The sequence below is a fragment of the Poecile atricapillus genome, chromosome W (assembly GCF_030490865.1).
Source record: "Poecile atricapillus isolate bPoeAtr1 chromosome W, bPoeAtr1.hap1, whole genome shotgun sequence".
Classification (NCBI taxonomy): Eukaryota; Metazoa; Chordata; class Aves; order Passeriformes; family Paridae; genus Poecile; species Poecile atricapillus.
In genome coordinates, this window is record NC_081288.1 from 29,954,265 (window position 1) to 29,971,531 (window position 17,267).

General features: G+C 43.3%; 1 protein-coding gene across 1 annotated transcript in view; it reads right to left on the minus strand.

The window, feature by feature from the left end:
* LOC131591611 (small subunit processome component 20 homolog) overlaps positions 1–17,267 on the minus strand; it is a 64,093-nt gene that overhangs the window by 5,984 nt on the left and 40,842 nt on the right. Inside the window, exons 35-55 of the mRNA XM_058862471.1 lie at positions 17,106–17,258; positions 16,426–16,581; positions 15,903–16,043; positions 14,979–15,116; positions 13,608–13,747; positions 13,028–13,107; positions 11,915–12,204; positions 11,294–11,433; positions 10,676–10,832; positions 9,798–9,896; positions 9,041–9,208; positions 8,162–8,328; positions 7,123–7,264; positions 6,722–6,838; positions 5,755–5,925; positions 5,121–5,249; positions 4,521–4,631; positions 3,194–3,273; positions 2,375–2,444; positions 1,169–1,351; positions 223–354 (exon numbers count right to left, since the gene is read on the minus strand). Of these exons, the coding sequence (XP_058718454.1) occupies positions 223–354; positions 1,169–1,351; positions 2,375–2,444; positions 3,194–3,273; positions 4,521–4,631; positions 5,121–5,249; positions 5,755–5,925; positions 6,722–6,838; positions 7,123–7,264; positions 8,162–8,328; positions 9,041–9,208; positions 9,798–9,896; positions 10,676–10,832; positions 11,294–11,433; positions 11,915–12,204; positions 13,028–13,107; positions 13,608–13,747; positions 14,979–15,116; positions 15,903–16,043; positions 16,426–16,581; positions 17,106–17,258 (2,964 nt within the window). The remainder of the gene's footprint in view (positions 1–222; positions 355–1,168; positions 1,352–2,374; positions 2,445–3,193; positions 3,274–4,520; positions 4,632–5,120; positions 5,250–5,754; positions 5,926–6,721; positions 6,839–7,122; positions 7,265–8,161; positions 8,329–9,040; positions 9,209–9,797; positions 9,897–10,675; positions 10,833–11,293; positions 11,434–11,914; positions 12,205–13,027; positions 13,108–13,607; positions 13,748–14,978; positions 15,117–15,902; positions 16,044–16,425; positions 16,582–17,105; positions 17,259–17,267) is intronic.

A 17,267-nucleotide genomic window follows, 5' to 3' on the forward strand; every position in this document is an offset into this window, starting at 1 on the left:
TCTTTCCCTAGTGCTGTGACATATGACATCAAATTTGGGCTTACAGGCAAAAAAATATGGTCCTAGGTCAGTGAGGTCCTCTTCAGAACAAATGTATGTGTTTTGTGTCTCCTCAGTCCTGAACATTAAGCCCAACTGTTAAATCTTTCCTATGCTTCTTCCCGTTTTCCATTTTCTTAATTCTCTTTCCTTGAGCTTCATGCATGGAGAAAAGTTACTTACATTTTCGAATTGACTTGGGTTGATTTCCTTCTCAATCAAAGTGAGGACTGCCGCAAGCCGCCGTTCAAACATTACTCCATCCACTTCAACAAACAAACCACATGCCTGGGCAGCCAACCTCCTGTGTAAGCTCTGACACACAAAAAGTAATGCCTCTTGTTAACTCTGATAATCAAATCCTGCAGCTCCCAAGTGCAGGAGCTGGTAGCAACCCTTACTTTCTGCCTGTAGCAATGGCACCTTAAGAGAAGCTGGCTTTCAGAGTATATTGAAAAAGATGCTGCACCTGGCAGCACAAGTTATCCCTGGGAATTCACCCTAAAACTGAATGCCAGACGACCTTTTCCAGCCTGGTTCCCAACTGCAGATCTGGGAGCTACTTTGCAATTCTTCACAATGTAACAAGCAGCTTACAGTTACAAACCAAAACCGAACATATCAGGATGGAAACAATGAAATGATGAAGAATGCTAACTCCACTAGTCTAGAGGCACAGAATCTGGGTTCAGCTAGAGGACAGCTCATCACCCAAGCACTCAGATCAAACAGCAGATCTGGAAGACCAAGTTTGCTACCTTCCAGTTGCCAGCAACATAATGAAGCATGTCTGAGATAAAGTCAGCACAAAATGCTGGGATCAGAAGGGCTTAAAGGATTTTGCTCAATTCTCTAACCTGAGCAAAGACTACACTGTGAAATAGCTGAGCCAAAAGTGGAACTGTTAGGAAGCTGCAAAATGCAGCTGGGAAGACTCTACAAGCTGACCCACAGCATCAGCAGCTATATTTGTGCAATTTTATGAAGCTGTACCATTTCTTGCTCTCTAAGTCAGGAACAACTAATCCACAACCCACCGGATCTGGTACTAGCAATCTCTCCCTTGCCTTAATCTTACTCAGCCCTCCAAAAGAGTTCAGACCTGGCCAGTGAAAAGACAAAAGAGTACCTTTTTGCTGTGAAACCACTCTGTGACCAGTGAAAACATCAGGTCTTGTTTTTCATTGCTGATCTTACGGAGAAGAGATTTGCAAGTCAAAGCTGCCATCTTTTTGCATTTGGCTGAGTCATCATTTATCATCATCATACAAAGAGAGAGAAAAAACAGTCCACAGTATTTGTGCAGGAGATCCTAGAAAAAAAACAACCATTATCAACCACAAATACCCAAGGAGCTTCTGGCATTTAAAGAGAAAAACAGGGGTATTTGCTGCACTATATTCAGAAGCAGTGTTAGCCCAGGGCGGGCTTCATGCCAAGGCAGCTGAACTGCTAAAATGGGATGGCCCTGTTGTTGGAGCATACTGGGAGTGTACAGCAGCCCCAGCCCTGCTGTGACTTGCTACCATATCTCTGGGTCAGCAAACTGAGTGTGAAGCCTTAAAGGACATTTTTATGCCCAACTCTCACTGAAACAGGCTTAAGTCCTCAGCATGGCAGCAGTATCCCAAATGCACTTCTCTCAGAGATTGCAGCTCTTTGCCACTTTGAAGAGTTCCTAGGAACCAATCTAAAATACTAAATAATCAGGCAGTGCTGACACAGCTTACTGTGCAGAATTTCTCTTCCTTCCAAATTCTCGCTTGATTGCACTTCTTCCAGTGTCCTGGATGCACAGTTAAGCTCCAGCTGCAGAGCTTCAAGGCAGCTTAAGATTTTGCATATGCGATCCTGTACAGACGTACAGTTATTTTTTGGCTCTCATTTTGATCCACCCCACTGAGAAGCCCTTCCTCTCCAGTCAGGCCAACCAAACAGAACACACCAGTTCAGTCAACAATCCCTCATGAATATTGAAAAACCCTTACAGTTTTTCAGTAGAAAACACTAGACTTCACTTTCTAGTCCGACCCCATTTCCTAAAGTGGTTGTTTCTTTCTGGCATAAATCACGACTGAGTTTATCTAAACTCCAGCTGACACAGCTTTATTTTCCTTGCAAACAGAGCACATTAGGCAAAGAAGTACTGCGGACTTTCCAGCATGTCATTTCTCTCTTGGGGAAAAGCCAGGTTCTTTGGAGATAAGTGCATGTTCTGCTCATGATAAGATAATAGGAACTAGCAAGTGCTTCCAGAATAAACTGCTCAGAAAATGCTGCTACTGCGAACCACAGTAACTGCTTGATTCTTGGAACACCAGGGGGTGCTCGTTACCTGTGGGAACATGTCGAGGAGGTACACAATCATCTCCAATGCAGACTCCCTCCCAGTTTCATACTCGTACCTGTGAAGAAATGAAGGATTAACTGTTCCGGATCCTCCTATGAAGTTGCCAACAATTTACAATTGTTGAACAACCAATTCCAGAAACATGCACTGATAGGGATCCTTCTACAACAGGCACCAGACCTGGCCTGAAAATGTGGACAGAGAAGCAGCAGGCCCATCAGCTCTGTCTGTCAGAGAATGAGCACAGGGACACAAACAGGCCATGTTCCAGCCCATTTGAGTCAGCACAGCCACACTGTGCTGGGGAACCTGGTAAACTGCTGTCACCTTGAGCAAGAGAGGGGTGAAGCTCAGGAGGAGGTTGGAGGCACAACACTCCTGTGGAATTGGTACAGTTGTGTTAACTGTGCCTGCAATTACACTTGAGACACTGCCATGGGATAGCAGTCACTTATAAATGCACCTTCCCTTATTCCAGGAAAATCCCTGGATTTTCCACTTCACCTGTGTCCTAGGGCAACTTTATAGTGATTCACAATCAGTGGTGGTGGTTAACCACTAAGCAAACAACAGAACCTTCGTTTACAAACAGATAAAGAACAAAATCAGCTGTGAAACAGGGACAAGAAAAAAGGATTTGCGTCATCAAACAGCCTGTCTTGGGAAAAGGGAAGTGTTTTAGAAGTAGGAAAATGAAGACTTCAGTTGTGCCTTCTGCTCATTACAAAGAGCATTTTGGCACACTGGAGTCATACATAAAAGCAAAGTTCTGTTCTCACAGAGATGTCAGGAATATAAACTCACTCCAGCTGTGCAAGCATGAAGTCCAAATTGGGTTTCAGTTTGTCACCAAGGGGGTAATCCAGAATGTATTTTAAGTAAATCTGAAAAGAAAAAACAACAATAGAGAGAGGAGTTAAAATAAACACTCAGGTAAGCTTGTAAAAAGGTTATGAAGAAAATCTAGTGATGGAGCAGCAAGCTTATGAGAATCATTCCTCTCATCCCATTTCTATTACACAAAGGGTCAACAACTGCTGCCAAGCTCTGTGCCTGGAACAGGACCTGTTTTTAAAGTACTACTGTGATTTGCACAGGCATATGTGAAGAGACCCTGCATCCTTCAAAATCCATCCCGTAACTATGAAAGCTGCTTTTCATGCTCCTACTGCACCTGTATCCCAATGCTTGAGACAAAGTAACTCATTCAGTCTTTTGGTTGGTTTTACCTTGGAAAAAATGAGGAAGTTGAGGAAAGCAATCATGGATTTGTGGCAAATTTGCTTATCCTGGGGTTTAAAAAAGAGCAAAGCTTAGTTACATAGGCTAAAAAGCCTCCAGAGGAGGGACCATGTCACTGCTGCTAAGCAGCTCTCCTGTACTTGGCACTGGTGAGGTTGCACCTCAGGTACTGTGTTCAGTTTTGGGCTTCTCACAGCAAGAAAGACATTGAGGTGCTGAGCAGGAGAAGGGGCTGGAGCACAAGTCTTATGAAGAGTGGCTGAGGGACTGGGGTTGTTTGGCTTGGAAAAAAGGAGGTTTAGGGGAGACCTTACCACTCTCTACAACTGCCTAGAAGGAGGCTGTAGCCAGGTAGGGGTTGGTCTCTTTTCCCATGTGACAAGTGACAGGAAAAGAGGAAATGGCCTCAAGTTGAACCAGGGGAAGTTTAGATTGGATATTAGGAAAAAATTCTGCACTGAAAGGGTGGTTAAGCAGTGGAACTGGCTGCCCTGGGAAGTGGTGGACTATTTAAAACAGGCTGGAGGTATTTAAAAGTATAGATGTGCCACTCGGGGACATGGCTTAGTGGTGGACAGGGCAGTGCTGGGTTAAGGGTCAGACTCAACGACCTTAAAGGAACTTTCCAACCTAAACAGTTTTACAGTTTTGTGAAGGCATGCCACACTCTCACTATACACAAAGAGTCTGTGATGCTGCTATGCACCAGTCTCAAGAACTGAAGCCAGATAACAAGAGGAATAAAGATCAGTAAAGAAGGGGAAATGGAGTTCAGGGCTCAGCAGGGCCAAGGCACATGTCTGTGAGTGCTAGGATGGCCCACATCTAGCACTCACAGACCTCTAGCCTGTTAGACAGCTGTAAGTAAAGTGAGAGACTCTTCACCAACCTGCCTGCACTGGACTCGTACTGGCTCACTCTGACCTGTGATGGCCAGCTGGGCAACCTTCTTCAGCACATCATCAATTTCAGGGACAATCAGCTTCCTGGATAAAATAGCCTGAAAATGTGAAAGCACAGTTGGAGTCACATCATTTTGCTTACACAGATGAGATGCAGTACTACAACCCGGATTACACTGGTTCCAGGGGGTACCTTAACACTGACTTTCTCACACACACACACAGAGCAACTCAAAGGAAAAAAAAAAAAAAAGGAAGGATGGCTTACATATCCATGTCTGTTTCTTCTGGGCAACACAGAATACCTGATCTAATGATCACAGATGTTGATTCTTTAGCAAAAACATACTCTGATCCAAATACATCCTCATATGCATTGTGTATAAAACAGCCTCCCAAACAATTTTAAACAGCGATGACAAGTCAAACAGTAAAGCTTTGTTGATTTTTCCTCTCTTATAACAGAGAGCTTTAACAGTGTTCTATAGCCTGTTCCTGGTATGAGAATGCACAGCCTTTCACCAGGAAGCAGAATCACTGCTATTCCAGTGGGTCACAGAATGCCCATGACTACTGCACAAAAATACCTTGAGAAGGCCAAAGGCAGTGGCCTGGCGTGATGAATCATAAATGTCTTCTTCAGCAAAGCCAAGCAACACTTGGAGCTGCTTGCTTGTTATCTGACTCTTTGCATTCTTCACGAGTATTGTAACGCACTACGAAATCAAATTGCACATTGTCAATACACACACAGTGCCATAAAATAAAGGTCCACGCCAAAGTCTGACTTGATTTATACCACTTCAGCTTGAAAAGACAAACTGCTGCCCTAGAACATGTGGCCAGCACTATTCGCATCACATTTTGCTTTCAGATGGCAATTTTGAAACAAAAGTAAACAAGTGAATTTCCCCCTTCCCATGTCTCACTTCAGCTACCAGGATTTACTCAGGTGGAACAAGATACTACTACAATGAAGAAAGATGGCAAACATGTTTTCTATAAAGGTATTTCTTCAGATCCAAGCTGTGCATTTTTAGGGGGCAACTATCTTTAAATTTGTACTTGGGAAAGAATCAGCAAGGCCACATATTCCTCACTAGCTTCTGATCTCCAGACTACCTGTCTGGGGACAGCTGAGGGAGGGATCTGTAGCTGGAAGAGTCTCACTCTAGAAAGTTAATCCTAAAACAGAAATGAGCAGAGCTAGGTCTGACTTACTTTGAAACAGCTCACAACCAGGTGGAAGTTCTGGCCTTTGGCTATTCCTGTCTTGGCAAACTCTTTCAGCAAGAGGAAAAGCTGCTTGATCAGTGACTCCATATTCGTATTGACAGAAGGCAAAGGGAACTTTAAAATCCATACCAAGGACTGCAGAGCACCAGTTATCACCTGGAAGAGAGAGCCAAAGAACATCAGGTGGGTACAGTGACACTGAGAGGATTCTTCTCACTCTTTTATGGACACGGCCGGGCTATCTACAGCTGTGGTAAAAGACAATTAGCTAACAAACTGAACCTCTTTGAAACCATTTTTTAGCTGAACCTCTTTCAAACTATTGAACTAACACAAAGGGCTTCTCAGTTCTAAAAGCACTACCTGTGATTCAAATATTTTATAACTTTGATCTACCAGGTAAGGATATTAACACAGCATTGTTTCAGCAGATGGCAAGAATGCTTTCTGAAGCAGAGCTGCCTTCAAAACACAGAAAGACCCACTCCAAGTATCTGACAGGGTATGAGGTATGCCTTCCACTCTTGGGAAACTCGAAGTTCAACAGATTCTCTAGGCTCATTCAAACCAAAAGCACCAAAAAGTGACTGCCTACAGTGCTAGGAATTAAGACTTTGGAGTTGGATCAAAAGAAACCACAGTTGTGACAACACTGCTCCTAGCAGCTACAGGATCTCATGAATGTCCATATAGATAGTCTGTAAATTCCTTGTATGAACATTCTCTAGAAGGTGCCCACAGTTAAACCTGCAACATGGAGCAGGGCATTCAGTCCTCCATCAGCCACAAGCCTCCCTTGCCTTCATGCCCTCAAACAACTTAATCTCTGCACACTTGTTAAAGCAGGTTTGAAAAACTGGTGGCTTTCTCTTCTCTTGCAAGTCAACTGCAAGATGCTATTTGTGGTCAGGACTCCTAGTACGGCACACAGAACTTCAGCTCAGAACTGTACCTTGACATCCATAGATTTCAGGCAGTCTATAAGCAGCTGAACAAAAGGGTCTAACATTTCCAAAGCATGTTCCTCAGAAGAATTTACTTTGGATCTCTTCAGGCTCATGTGCAGGAGCTGTTATAGAAAGATCAGGATATTCATCTCAAAATCAGAATGCAGAAGAGTCAAGTAAGGTCCCACCACTCTTTCAGGTTATAGTAGAATTTATGCCATATCCCAGATATTTCAACAGGCTGAGCACTTTTTATAGCTCTCTAAGAAGCACCACTGGAGTTAAAATATACAAAGTGAAGTTAAGGCTAATGGCTGTGCTATTAAAACAATATATCCAGAATACTTTCCTTTGCATATTCTTAACAAAATTTTGAATTCAAAGTTTTTATCTGAGGAGAACTTACCCGAAGTCCTGAATCAACCAGGATGTATGTGTTAGTCCTGCTGCTGACACGTGCTTTCTGCCCTCCTCTTGTGGGAGTGGGCTGGAGCAGCAGGCAGCTCTCTGGTTGCAGCCGAGGATCTGGAGGAGGGGTAGCTTTTTTCCTGAAAAGTAGTGTAGGTATGGCAAAGGAAAATATTCAGATATGAACCCTCTCCACAACAATCCTGCAGTTGGGAGTAAAAAGAGCTGAACTGTGCTCAGCTGCTCCCCACACAGCACACAAATGCAGGTCCCAGATGAAATAAATGAAATAAATAAATGAAATAAAACAAATTTGAAAGCAGCATGACAGACGGTACTCAGACTTGAGAACAATGCCACTATTCCAGAGATAACAAACACACAATCATTTGTGTAACATCCTCACTTTTTTCTTAGTGAACAAATCAACTTTGTAAGTTCCTTCAAGCAAATACACTTCCTGCCACTGCTCACTGCTCTCCTTTACTGATACTTCAGTTACTGATGGCCTACAAACACTGCTCCAAGAAGTCTGCAAACAGCTGTCAGATCCTAAGGAAAGCCAGCCTATGTAATAGCAAATGCAGGACACCCAAACCCAGCTCTGAGCAGTGACACCACCAGATGGAGAGAAAATCTGATTGGTTCTCCTCATCTTCTGCCCCAGCAGCAAAGCAATAAAGTGAAAGCCCATGTTTCTCCTTGGCCCCATGGAAATGTTTGCAGCCTGCTTCTAAACACTGTCCCTCATCCCTTCCTCCTAACATCCAAATGCATGTTATCAACTCATGAGACAGTGAAAAAGCCTTGCTGAAGGTCCTGAGCACTTGCAAGAGTAGACTCCCATGAGTTCAACAAATGCTAACTCCCATTACTAAGCTTTCTCCTTGCTCTCTGACTGCCCAAATGATTCAGTTACATAGAAAACAAAAGGGGAATGAAAGCAAGGAAACTCTCATGCATTTCTTTGCTTGTATTTGAGAAGTACCATTTCTGCAAGCAATACCAGAGCATCTGAATAACATCCTGGAACTCACTTGGCCTTCTCAGTGAGCAGAGGCAAATTTTCACTTATGAGACCATGACTGAGGAGGAGAAGGGATTCTGCATTCATGTCTGTGTTGAAGATCAGCCCTGCCATGATGTGACGCAGTGCCTCATGTACCTTCCGGACTATCTTCAAGCTTGTAGTGCTCTCCAGAGTCTGCAATGGTAAAACCATGAGAATTTCAGAGGACAGCCTGATGGCAATTATCTTTTATCTGTATTCAGAAATCATGGCAAAAACTAGAGCAATTTCTCTCTCTCATCATGTTGTCATAGTCCCCAGCTCTTTATGTGAACAGCATCCCATGGCCTCAGCTCTGCACCAACATCCTTCCTTCCTCTCCAGCCTCTTGTCAGTGTCCAGCCAGTTCACCTACTGCCACCAGGACACAAGATCTAACGAGCAAACCAGGGTTCCATTCCTGTGTGAGCTTGCTTGAGTTTTCTGCTGAAACATATGCATCTTTGAAAAGGCAATTATTGCATGTGGATAGACCCTGGACACATTTTGTTGACATTTCCTCCATGCACAAGAGATTAAACCACAGAGCAGCCTTGCAGGACTTCTTTCCAGAGGAAACAAGAGTGGGCAGTGGAAACAAGAAGAAGAGTGCATGGGGAACTCGAAGTGGCATGTTTCCACTCCAGCAGCAGTAAAAAGCTTCCCAGAATGCCACTCCCTGCCCTGGACATCAACAGTAAAGTTCTACTTTTGAGCTGGTCGCACACTGCTTTCCCAAAGGAAAATGTGAAGCCAAAGCAAGATTCCATAGGTGATTTCAAAGTAGCCACCCAGAAGCTCTAGAATCATCTTACAGAATTGAGAGTGCACCAAGTTAATAGGAGAGACTCTGATTGACTTTTCTTACCTCTTTCAGTGGCAGAATAAGTTTTGTCACCTGGCCCCTTCCTATGAACTTTCCAAGAATTTCATAGGAATCGTAACTCTTGTTTTTGCGTGCTTCCATGATCTTGGAGACAATTCCTTTCACTTCTTTCTCTTCAGCTACATTCCCAAACAATTCCTGGTTGAAAATCTTTGGAAAACAGGCAAGAGAAGTGAATGAGAGAAGAAAAGCAGGTTCCTGCAGTAGCAACAGAACAACACTATTTTTCCCCAGTCACAGAAAAAACAATTCTCCGGGTTTCCTACAAATTATGTTTGTCTTTCCTTTGTCAATAAGAACATCCTAGTTTAAGCACACCAGATGAAAACACCCTTCTCACACTCCTCTGTGGTGTTGCAATACAAGGAATGGGACTGCAGTCAGATCAATACACCCCAATATACCCCATCTGTGTGGCCAGCTGAGCTCCTGGGCTCTGTGGGCACTGAGTCTGCTGACTTCCTCAGCCATTTAGAATACGGGAAAACATAGTTAGGTGTCTTAATCTTGAATCCATCCCCTCCTCTCAGGATGCAGGGCTCAGAATACAGCCCCAGAGATATGTGACTTCTCTATTCTCCTGATTACCCTCTACAAAGGGGTTTACTGATGCCTCCTTACTTGGCAGTACACACACAATAGCCTGGTTTGCCACCACGTCAGAGACAAAACCTTCCCCCCCAGAATATGTCCCAAGCACTTCATGATGCTTTTTCTTTCAGTCTTGAATAGCTTTTACCTCAATCAGGATATCTAAGCAGGGGTCCAAATCACCAGCACTGAGCTTGGTAGCAAGGCCCTTCAGTAACAGGTTCACAGTGAAAGTCAGCACATGGAGCTGAAGAAAAAGAGAAGAGATCATGTTTCCAACCTTCTGCACTGACTTCTTCAATCATACTGGATGGGGACACTCCCACACCAGAGACATCACAAGCCACATACTGCACTTCAGCTCTCATTAAGAAAAAGAAATGCTGGGAGCATGAGAATCCATGTAGTGGCAACAGGAAAAGGATCCCTGTCCTACCACATAGTGATAAGAGGACTGGAATTTCCTATATCCCCAGTACTCTTACTGGTGTGTTTAGGCTGCTCTAATTGGTGCTTTCACTGTTACAGCAGCTAGAAGCTCATGCTCCTCCACTGTGGTAATTCACATGAAAAATGATTCTTAACCCAAACCACGTGAAGAGGAAAGATGAATTAATAGTCAGAGCCTTGGCTCTGAATCTAGGAAGCAAGCCTTCAATTAGCATCACCACACACTGTGCAGTCTCTGTAGCAACTCCCCTCAGATACTGCTTAGCCCTCATGACCTTGCTGAATGATTTCCTCTAATCTTACTGGAACCAGAAATTCATCCTTCCCATTCATACCTCAACTCTTCACTAGGAAAATGGCTTAGATTCTCAGTTCTTTGAGGGTACAGAACCTTATTTGACACTTGGCAGGGCATAACAAAGACTGATGTAGGCATTAGCAACAGTATTTACTTGCATTATACCAAGCTATTCTGCCAGTGCAAAACAATTTCAATAGCAACTTCCCTTTGGATTCTCCTCCCAGTACATTAGAAAAAGCCTACAGAGAGCAGAAGAGGAAGAATTTCAGCATTACCTGGTACCCATGGATGAGTGCAGACCGCATCTCCTTTAAGATATACAGAAGGTAGTGCACTCCCAACACTTCCATGATTTTAATGAGGGTGTTACGGGCAATGTCCCGTATTTCCTGAAATCTGTTTCTCAGAAATGTGCAGACTTTCAGTAGGATGCTGGAAACAAAGACAGACAGCTTTGTTCATCTCCAAGCAGAGCAGAACTAATTACACTGCCAAGGAGGCTGCTTTTCAGCCTTGTTTCACAACCACAGCTGTACTCACAGCCAGCCTCACAGAGAGGTTTTATAGGCATACACACACCTACTGTCCTTCAGGATGTTTTAATGATTGCCTTTTCTTTCTGTACATTATTCTTTCACCAGCACAACCAGCCCTGCCTCTGCACCTTGATTTACAGCTCTGCTCTTAGGTAAGGATTTACAGAAAGCAAATGCTGAGGTGCAGAGGTGCACGTCACTAGGAATAGGAATTTCCAAAATAAGTATTTATGGATTGTTAGCATGTCCCTCTTGACTTTAGCTGTGTATGTAACCACAGCTTGAGAAAGGTGCCTGCATTCATTCACTGCACAATGAACAGCCCCCTGGGATTTAAGGAGCCCCACTGGGATTTACCTTGGTAGGTTAGCTTCCATCACTTCCTGGGGAAGACACTGCATCATTCTGACCATTGCAAAAGCTAATGGAACACGAACCACCTCATCATCATTCACAACATTGGATTTCACAAGCTTGTGCTCCTCGTCTCTTTTAACCTTTTTAAGAGAGCAAAACACAATGCACTTTTAATATACAGAAACAAATCCTACTTTTTCTCAGCAAATCCTAGAAGAGGCCAGTATAGCAGGCTCATATCTTCTGGTGACTGCAGGAAAAACCCAGACAGCTAAAGGACAGGTGAGATAAATCCCTGTGTTCTCAATACAGAAACTAGGCTGGTGCTAGCAAGTGGCTGAGAACTCTTCAAGAGGTTGGACAAAGTGAATCATTTCACTTGTGTAGGTTGAGACAGTTCTCAGCAGGGAGGTTAAGACACCACATCCACACTGACCAGAGGGTCTGTCAGTAATCTCCATGACTCAGCAAAGGGCATGAAGCCTTTTCTGTGCTTTCAGATGGTCTCTCTCCAGTTGCATCTATTTTTTTTAATGTGTTACATTTTCACTGGCTCTGAAGTAGTATCCTAATCCTTAAAGCACCAGCCTACAAAAGACCTTTCAAATGTCAACTCCTTACCTTTGCAACAATACACCTGTGCAATTTAGGCAAGATGTTGACCGTAACTGTTTCTTGAATGTGTTTGATCAGACACTGAAGCTCCTCTTTATTTCGGGGTAAGAACGAAACAGGCTTGGGCACTTGTTCAGCATTTTCAGATGGCTCAGCTGCTTGCTCAGGTTCCACTGGCTTCTCAGTGAGATTCTTCCCATTCTTTTCTTCAACTTCCTCCTCTTCCCCTTCACTCTGCTCCAGCTCCATGGCTTCTTCAGCCTCCACCACTGGCTCAAGGTCCATGGCAGCAGCTTCTATCAAGTAATTGCCAAAAGTACAGGTAAATACAGGAGAACACAAAACATGAGCCCTTAATTGAGACTCTTGTAACAGCTTAGTTCTAGATAAAGCTCCTACCTATCACCAGTGACAGCAAACCACCAATAAGCATCAGGCTTCTTCTACTGGGTAAAGAAGCTTTGGCTTGCTGGTTTTTGATAATCACTCCTTAGAGCCAGGTTTGAAGCAAAGACAATGTCACTCTGTGCTCTGTGTCTGTACCCCGTAGTCAGCTTAGCAAAGGTTAATGTGCTTGAACTCTAGAGAACTGCCATTCACTTAAAACTGAGGATTTCACAGGGCAAGAGGTATTGACAAGCAGAGCTGTGATGTATCCTCCTCCTTCACCCAAAGGTCCCAACATAGGTAACCACAATAGTGAAGAAGCTAAAGATATGACTTCATCCTGTGAAATGGTGAGCGAAGCAAGGTGAGGACATCTTGGCTGCAGATAACCATGAGAGCAGCCAACACCAAAGATAAAAAACTCAGCTGTGTCAGCAACCACATGGCTGGCTGCAGACCTTGAGAACCACACAGGTTCTGGGCTATTTTGGTTTACAGATGCCTGGGATGGAGTGGTAACGTGGAGATGATTCCTTACACCTCTCCTGACTTTGTCAACACACAGGAGGAAAATGTATACTGCTCCTGAGGAGAAAAGTCAACACTAGCTTCCAGTATGCCCATTCTAAAAAGACAGGAGTAGCTGTTGTCAACAGTAAAACACAAAACTTTGATTAGCTGCATTTCAGCAGTTTGAGGTAGTGTTTTTACAAGCAGACACAAAAAGCTTACCTTGGCTGTCAATGGTCACAAGCTGTTTTTCAAGTGTTTCATGGTCAAAGTGAAAGGCTTCCAGCACTGTCTCTAACAAGCTGCAGAAGGAAAACATGAAGAAAGATCAGCTCTCTGCACAAAAAGAAGAGGATGTATATTCACACACAACAGAAAAATCTTACAAGTACTTTTTGGAAAATATCATATTCAGTGACATTGCACCGTAATGAGGTTTATCCTGAAAACCCCCAGAAAATAAAAACTGGTTAATTCTCAGCTGCCTGAACTCTGTGACCTTGCTCACTGTGAAGCCTCACAGAGTGGTACTGGAGCAATGGAGGTGTTCCAGGAGCAGGCATAGCCTGACAGAACCACTGCCATGCATTCAGTGAGACATGGTGTTAAAATTCGTGATATTTTATTTTAATAGTTGAAAGCTGCAAGCCATGCCCACCTTCACTTGCCTAGGTCCATCTCAAAGTCAGCAATCTCTCATCTCAGGGAAGAGGCTAAAATCCATGTGATGCTCCTAAAAACACTGAATTGTGCCTAAGCAGTCTTTGGAGAAAACCAGAGCAGCACTGCTCACAGTACCCACCTGACTCCCAGCTTCGTACCGATCTGTCCTGTTTGCAAGACATGGATGAAATGCTTTAGGTGGTACAAATATGCTGACCATGAAAGATGCCGGCAGACAGCTCCAATAGCTTCAACTGAGGCTGTTACCATATTTTCATGCTGCTCAAAAGAGAGAAATTCAGTTGCTGTTAGCACTCACAATGGTCGTGTATCTAAAGCATCCTTTACTCAAAGCAACAAGAGATCTGTCTAGTGGGGATGCTTGGGATTCAGTATTTTTAGATGTCCATCTGAGCACCATGTTAGGAAAAAAAACCCCAAAAATCACAGTCCATCAGGCAGATCTCCAGACCCACTTTCTCCATATTTTTCTGCACACATTTCATTTTTCTCACATATTTCAACCTATGGGCTCGCTTGCATTAAGAACTAAGAACAGGAACCAGTCAAGGCATCCAACCACAAACACATGGCACATTGCTGGGCTATGCTGATCAACTATAAACCCATTTAAAGTGTGACATAAAATATGTCTATTTCTTCAACAAAATTTCAATCAACACATTTTACTGTCCTCTGGTTGAAGAGCTACTCAGTCACTCTACTGAGGGGCACAGCCTGCACTGCTGCAGGGGATCGGTCCAGTGCCTGACTCTAATTGTTTCAGCTTCAGAAAAGTATTTCTGACAGTAAGCAAATTAGACATTTACTTGGCTTGACAGAAGCAGGTCTGCTGTTCTTCTGGTAGTGTGCAGGGAACTACAGAAGTATGAAACCTTGCTTTTCAAAGCCACAGGAGGAAAGTCTATCCACACTGACTGACATTACAAGTAATTTCACTGAAAGTGACTAACGTCCCTCTTCAAATTTTAATTACAAAGCTGCTGTTGATTTCAATGTTTTCTGCCAATTCCTGCAGTTTCTCTCTAAATCCAGAGAAAACCGTATTTATTCCCACCTCTGTTACTAGGCACAGATTATATTCCCACAGTCTGGGGAATACTGTCAAAGAGTAACTAATCTCACAACTAAACAGGAAGACAGAAGTTTGGAGGCAGAGGCAAAAAATAAGAAGCTGATTACCAAAGACAAATAAAACCCCAAGTAAAAAACTACAACAACAACAAAAAAAACCCTAACCCAAACAGTTTTCTGAGATCAACTTTTGAGAAGCAGGGTAAGTTTAGCAGATATAGGATTGGGCCCAGACTGCATTTGTACTTTCCAAACTCTCTTTCTGCCACCAAAACCAGCACAGCACTTTTGTCTACAATGGAGACATTCACTTCACAAACATATCAGCTACCTATAGAGGTTAGGTTTTTAAGGCAAATGGTATATAAGAAAGGTGAAAATATTCAAGTGGATGCATTCAATTAAAAGAGCCTACCTTAAGCATTTTTTCACTGAAAATTGCAGTGGTAGCATAAGGCATGATGTAGTTCTGGAGGGATTTAGAAGACAGCACAAGCTTTTCTTCAGTGAGCTGCTTTGCCAGTTTCCTCAGAGCTCGTGCCCTCCTATGGATCTGAGTCAGACATGGGAGACAGTGAATGAGGTGGTGCTTGAGTCACAGCTAGCACAAGAGAGCATGTACATCCAGCAGTTCTGAAAATGTCCCAGTTTTAGGTAATGGCATAAACATATTAGTAATTTCCAAGGCATGCCCTTTTCCTTAAATCTCTGGGTTTTCACTTTTCCCTCAATAGATATTCCAAGCCAATGGCATTGTGGATTCACAATCATAAGACTGTGCTATCTTCAGTTAGACAAGGGAGGCAACTGCACACAGCAGCTGCTGCAATGAGATGCAAAGACCAGAGAAAATTACAAGTTAAAAACTTACAACTTCGCATATAACTACAGAAGCAGCAAAGACTCTCTCAGATTACATCTCTGAAAGTAGAAGAAATGTATTTTCACACTGCAAGAAAAACCAGGAGACCAGGCTTCGTGTAACATTTATATTGCAAAGGTTTGTGAATGGGAAAAGGCTGCAGAGCCTCCAGACAGAGAGCAGCAGGGAACAGGCAAGAAAAAACAGAGACCCATTCCATGCCTGTGTCAGAGAAATCTTCAGGATACTGCTGACTGTGTGTTGTCATAAACCCAAGACATTTCTAGATAGAAACATGACTTTGATTCTCAGTTAGTCCTGATGTTGTCCACATCCCTCTTTTGTAATGATATCTAATGACACAAGTTCAACTTCTCTGCCGACAACACACAGATGCTTTGCAAAACATACCCTCACAGTAAGATGCCTTTGCTTGGCAGGTGGGGAGAGGCATTAAGAAATGCCTGCTGGTTTTACCTGCATGTGTTTCATGTTCTCAAAGAAGTCCATGTCAGGATCATGGCGGTTGGTCAGCTGGACCAAATCCTGGAATTCAGGATTTGTTGGGAATGTCTGAATGAGGCAGGAAAGCAGTGATGTGTAGTCCTGCTGGATGCTCTACAAATAGCAAACAGTGAATGTTAAGTATTCCTTGTAGAGGCTGGTACACGCTCCTGAGAACAGCAGTGCTGCCATTTGTAAGTGTTTCAGTCAAATGTCCTAATTCTTGCTAACAACAAATGCACCTTTTATGGACTGCATATAAATTAAAGCCTCCCCTCCAAAGAACAAGTTACAACTAAGAAAAGCTGAACAACAGCAGAGAAACACAGCTAATTTCTATAATTTTTTAGGCTTTTGTAAAATTTCAAATGAAGGGTAAGTTTATAGTGGGTACCTGGACTTCTTATCCCAGTAGGGGACTTTGAGAACTCACCCAAAAAACTCCTTATTACCCTGAAGATGTCTGGAAATGTGTCATCAGATACCAGTGCCTTACCTCAGTCTTACTCTTCAGACCCCTTCTCACAGACTCCAGGAGAGTGTGCTGGATTAGCTCCTTGTACTCATCTTCTGTGTGGCTGATTTCTGCCAGTCGGTGGATGAAACTGGTCAAGCAAAGGCTTGCGTTGTCACTAAGAGCCATATCCCCGAGCTGAGTGGATGAAGAAACAGCACCACATGAGTCTGGCTATGACACCTTTCTCTTCCCAAAAGCCTGGACAGAACAGTACCACTGGACACAACATATCAAGTCCTGTAGAGACTTAAAAACTCATGAGAGCTTTCCTATAGAAGTTCTAGTCCCAAATTAATAATGCCCATCCTACCCAGGAGGAAAAAATCTTTTAGATTCATCAGCAGGCCCACACAACCAGAACATGCTGTAACAAATAGAAAATCAGCCTTTCAGGGCTGTAATGTGCCTTTTATCCAGTACAAATGACCAAACAGTTCCAGGGCTCAGTGACAGAAAGTTGTGCTGCACTGTATTTTCCTTTTGGGACACAGAGATGAAAAGGTAAACAGATAAAACTTCAAAAACGTGTTCGCAAGAATACCTAAAGATACTTTCTGCATGTTACATGATGTCAAAAAACAGCCAATGGAAGTAAGTTGAAAGTTAGATTCATCATAGACACATGGTGCATACAGCGAGAGAAGGAATATTCAGCCAACCTGGATAGTATAGAAGCAGTTGTGCATAACAGGGATGAGAAAGTCAGTATCCACTGTCTGCATTTCCTTGATGTGGGCTGTGATTGACTGAAATGCTGACAGACGCACATCGAAGTCGATATCATCCAGATGTCGCTGATCAAAGGCATTCAGCTAAGGCAG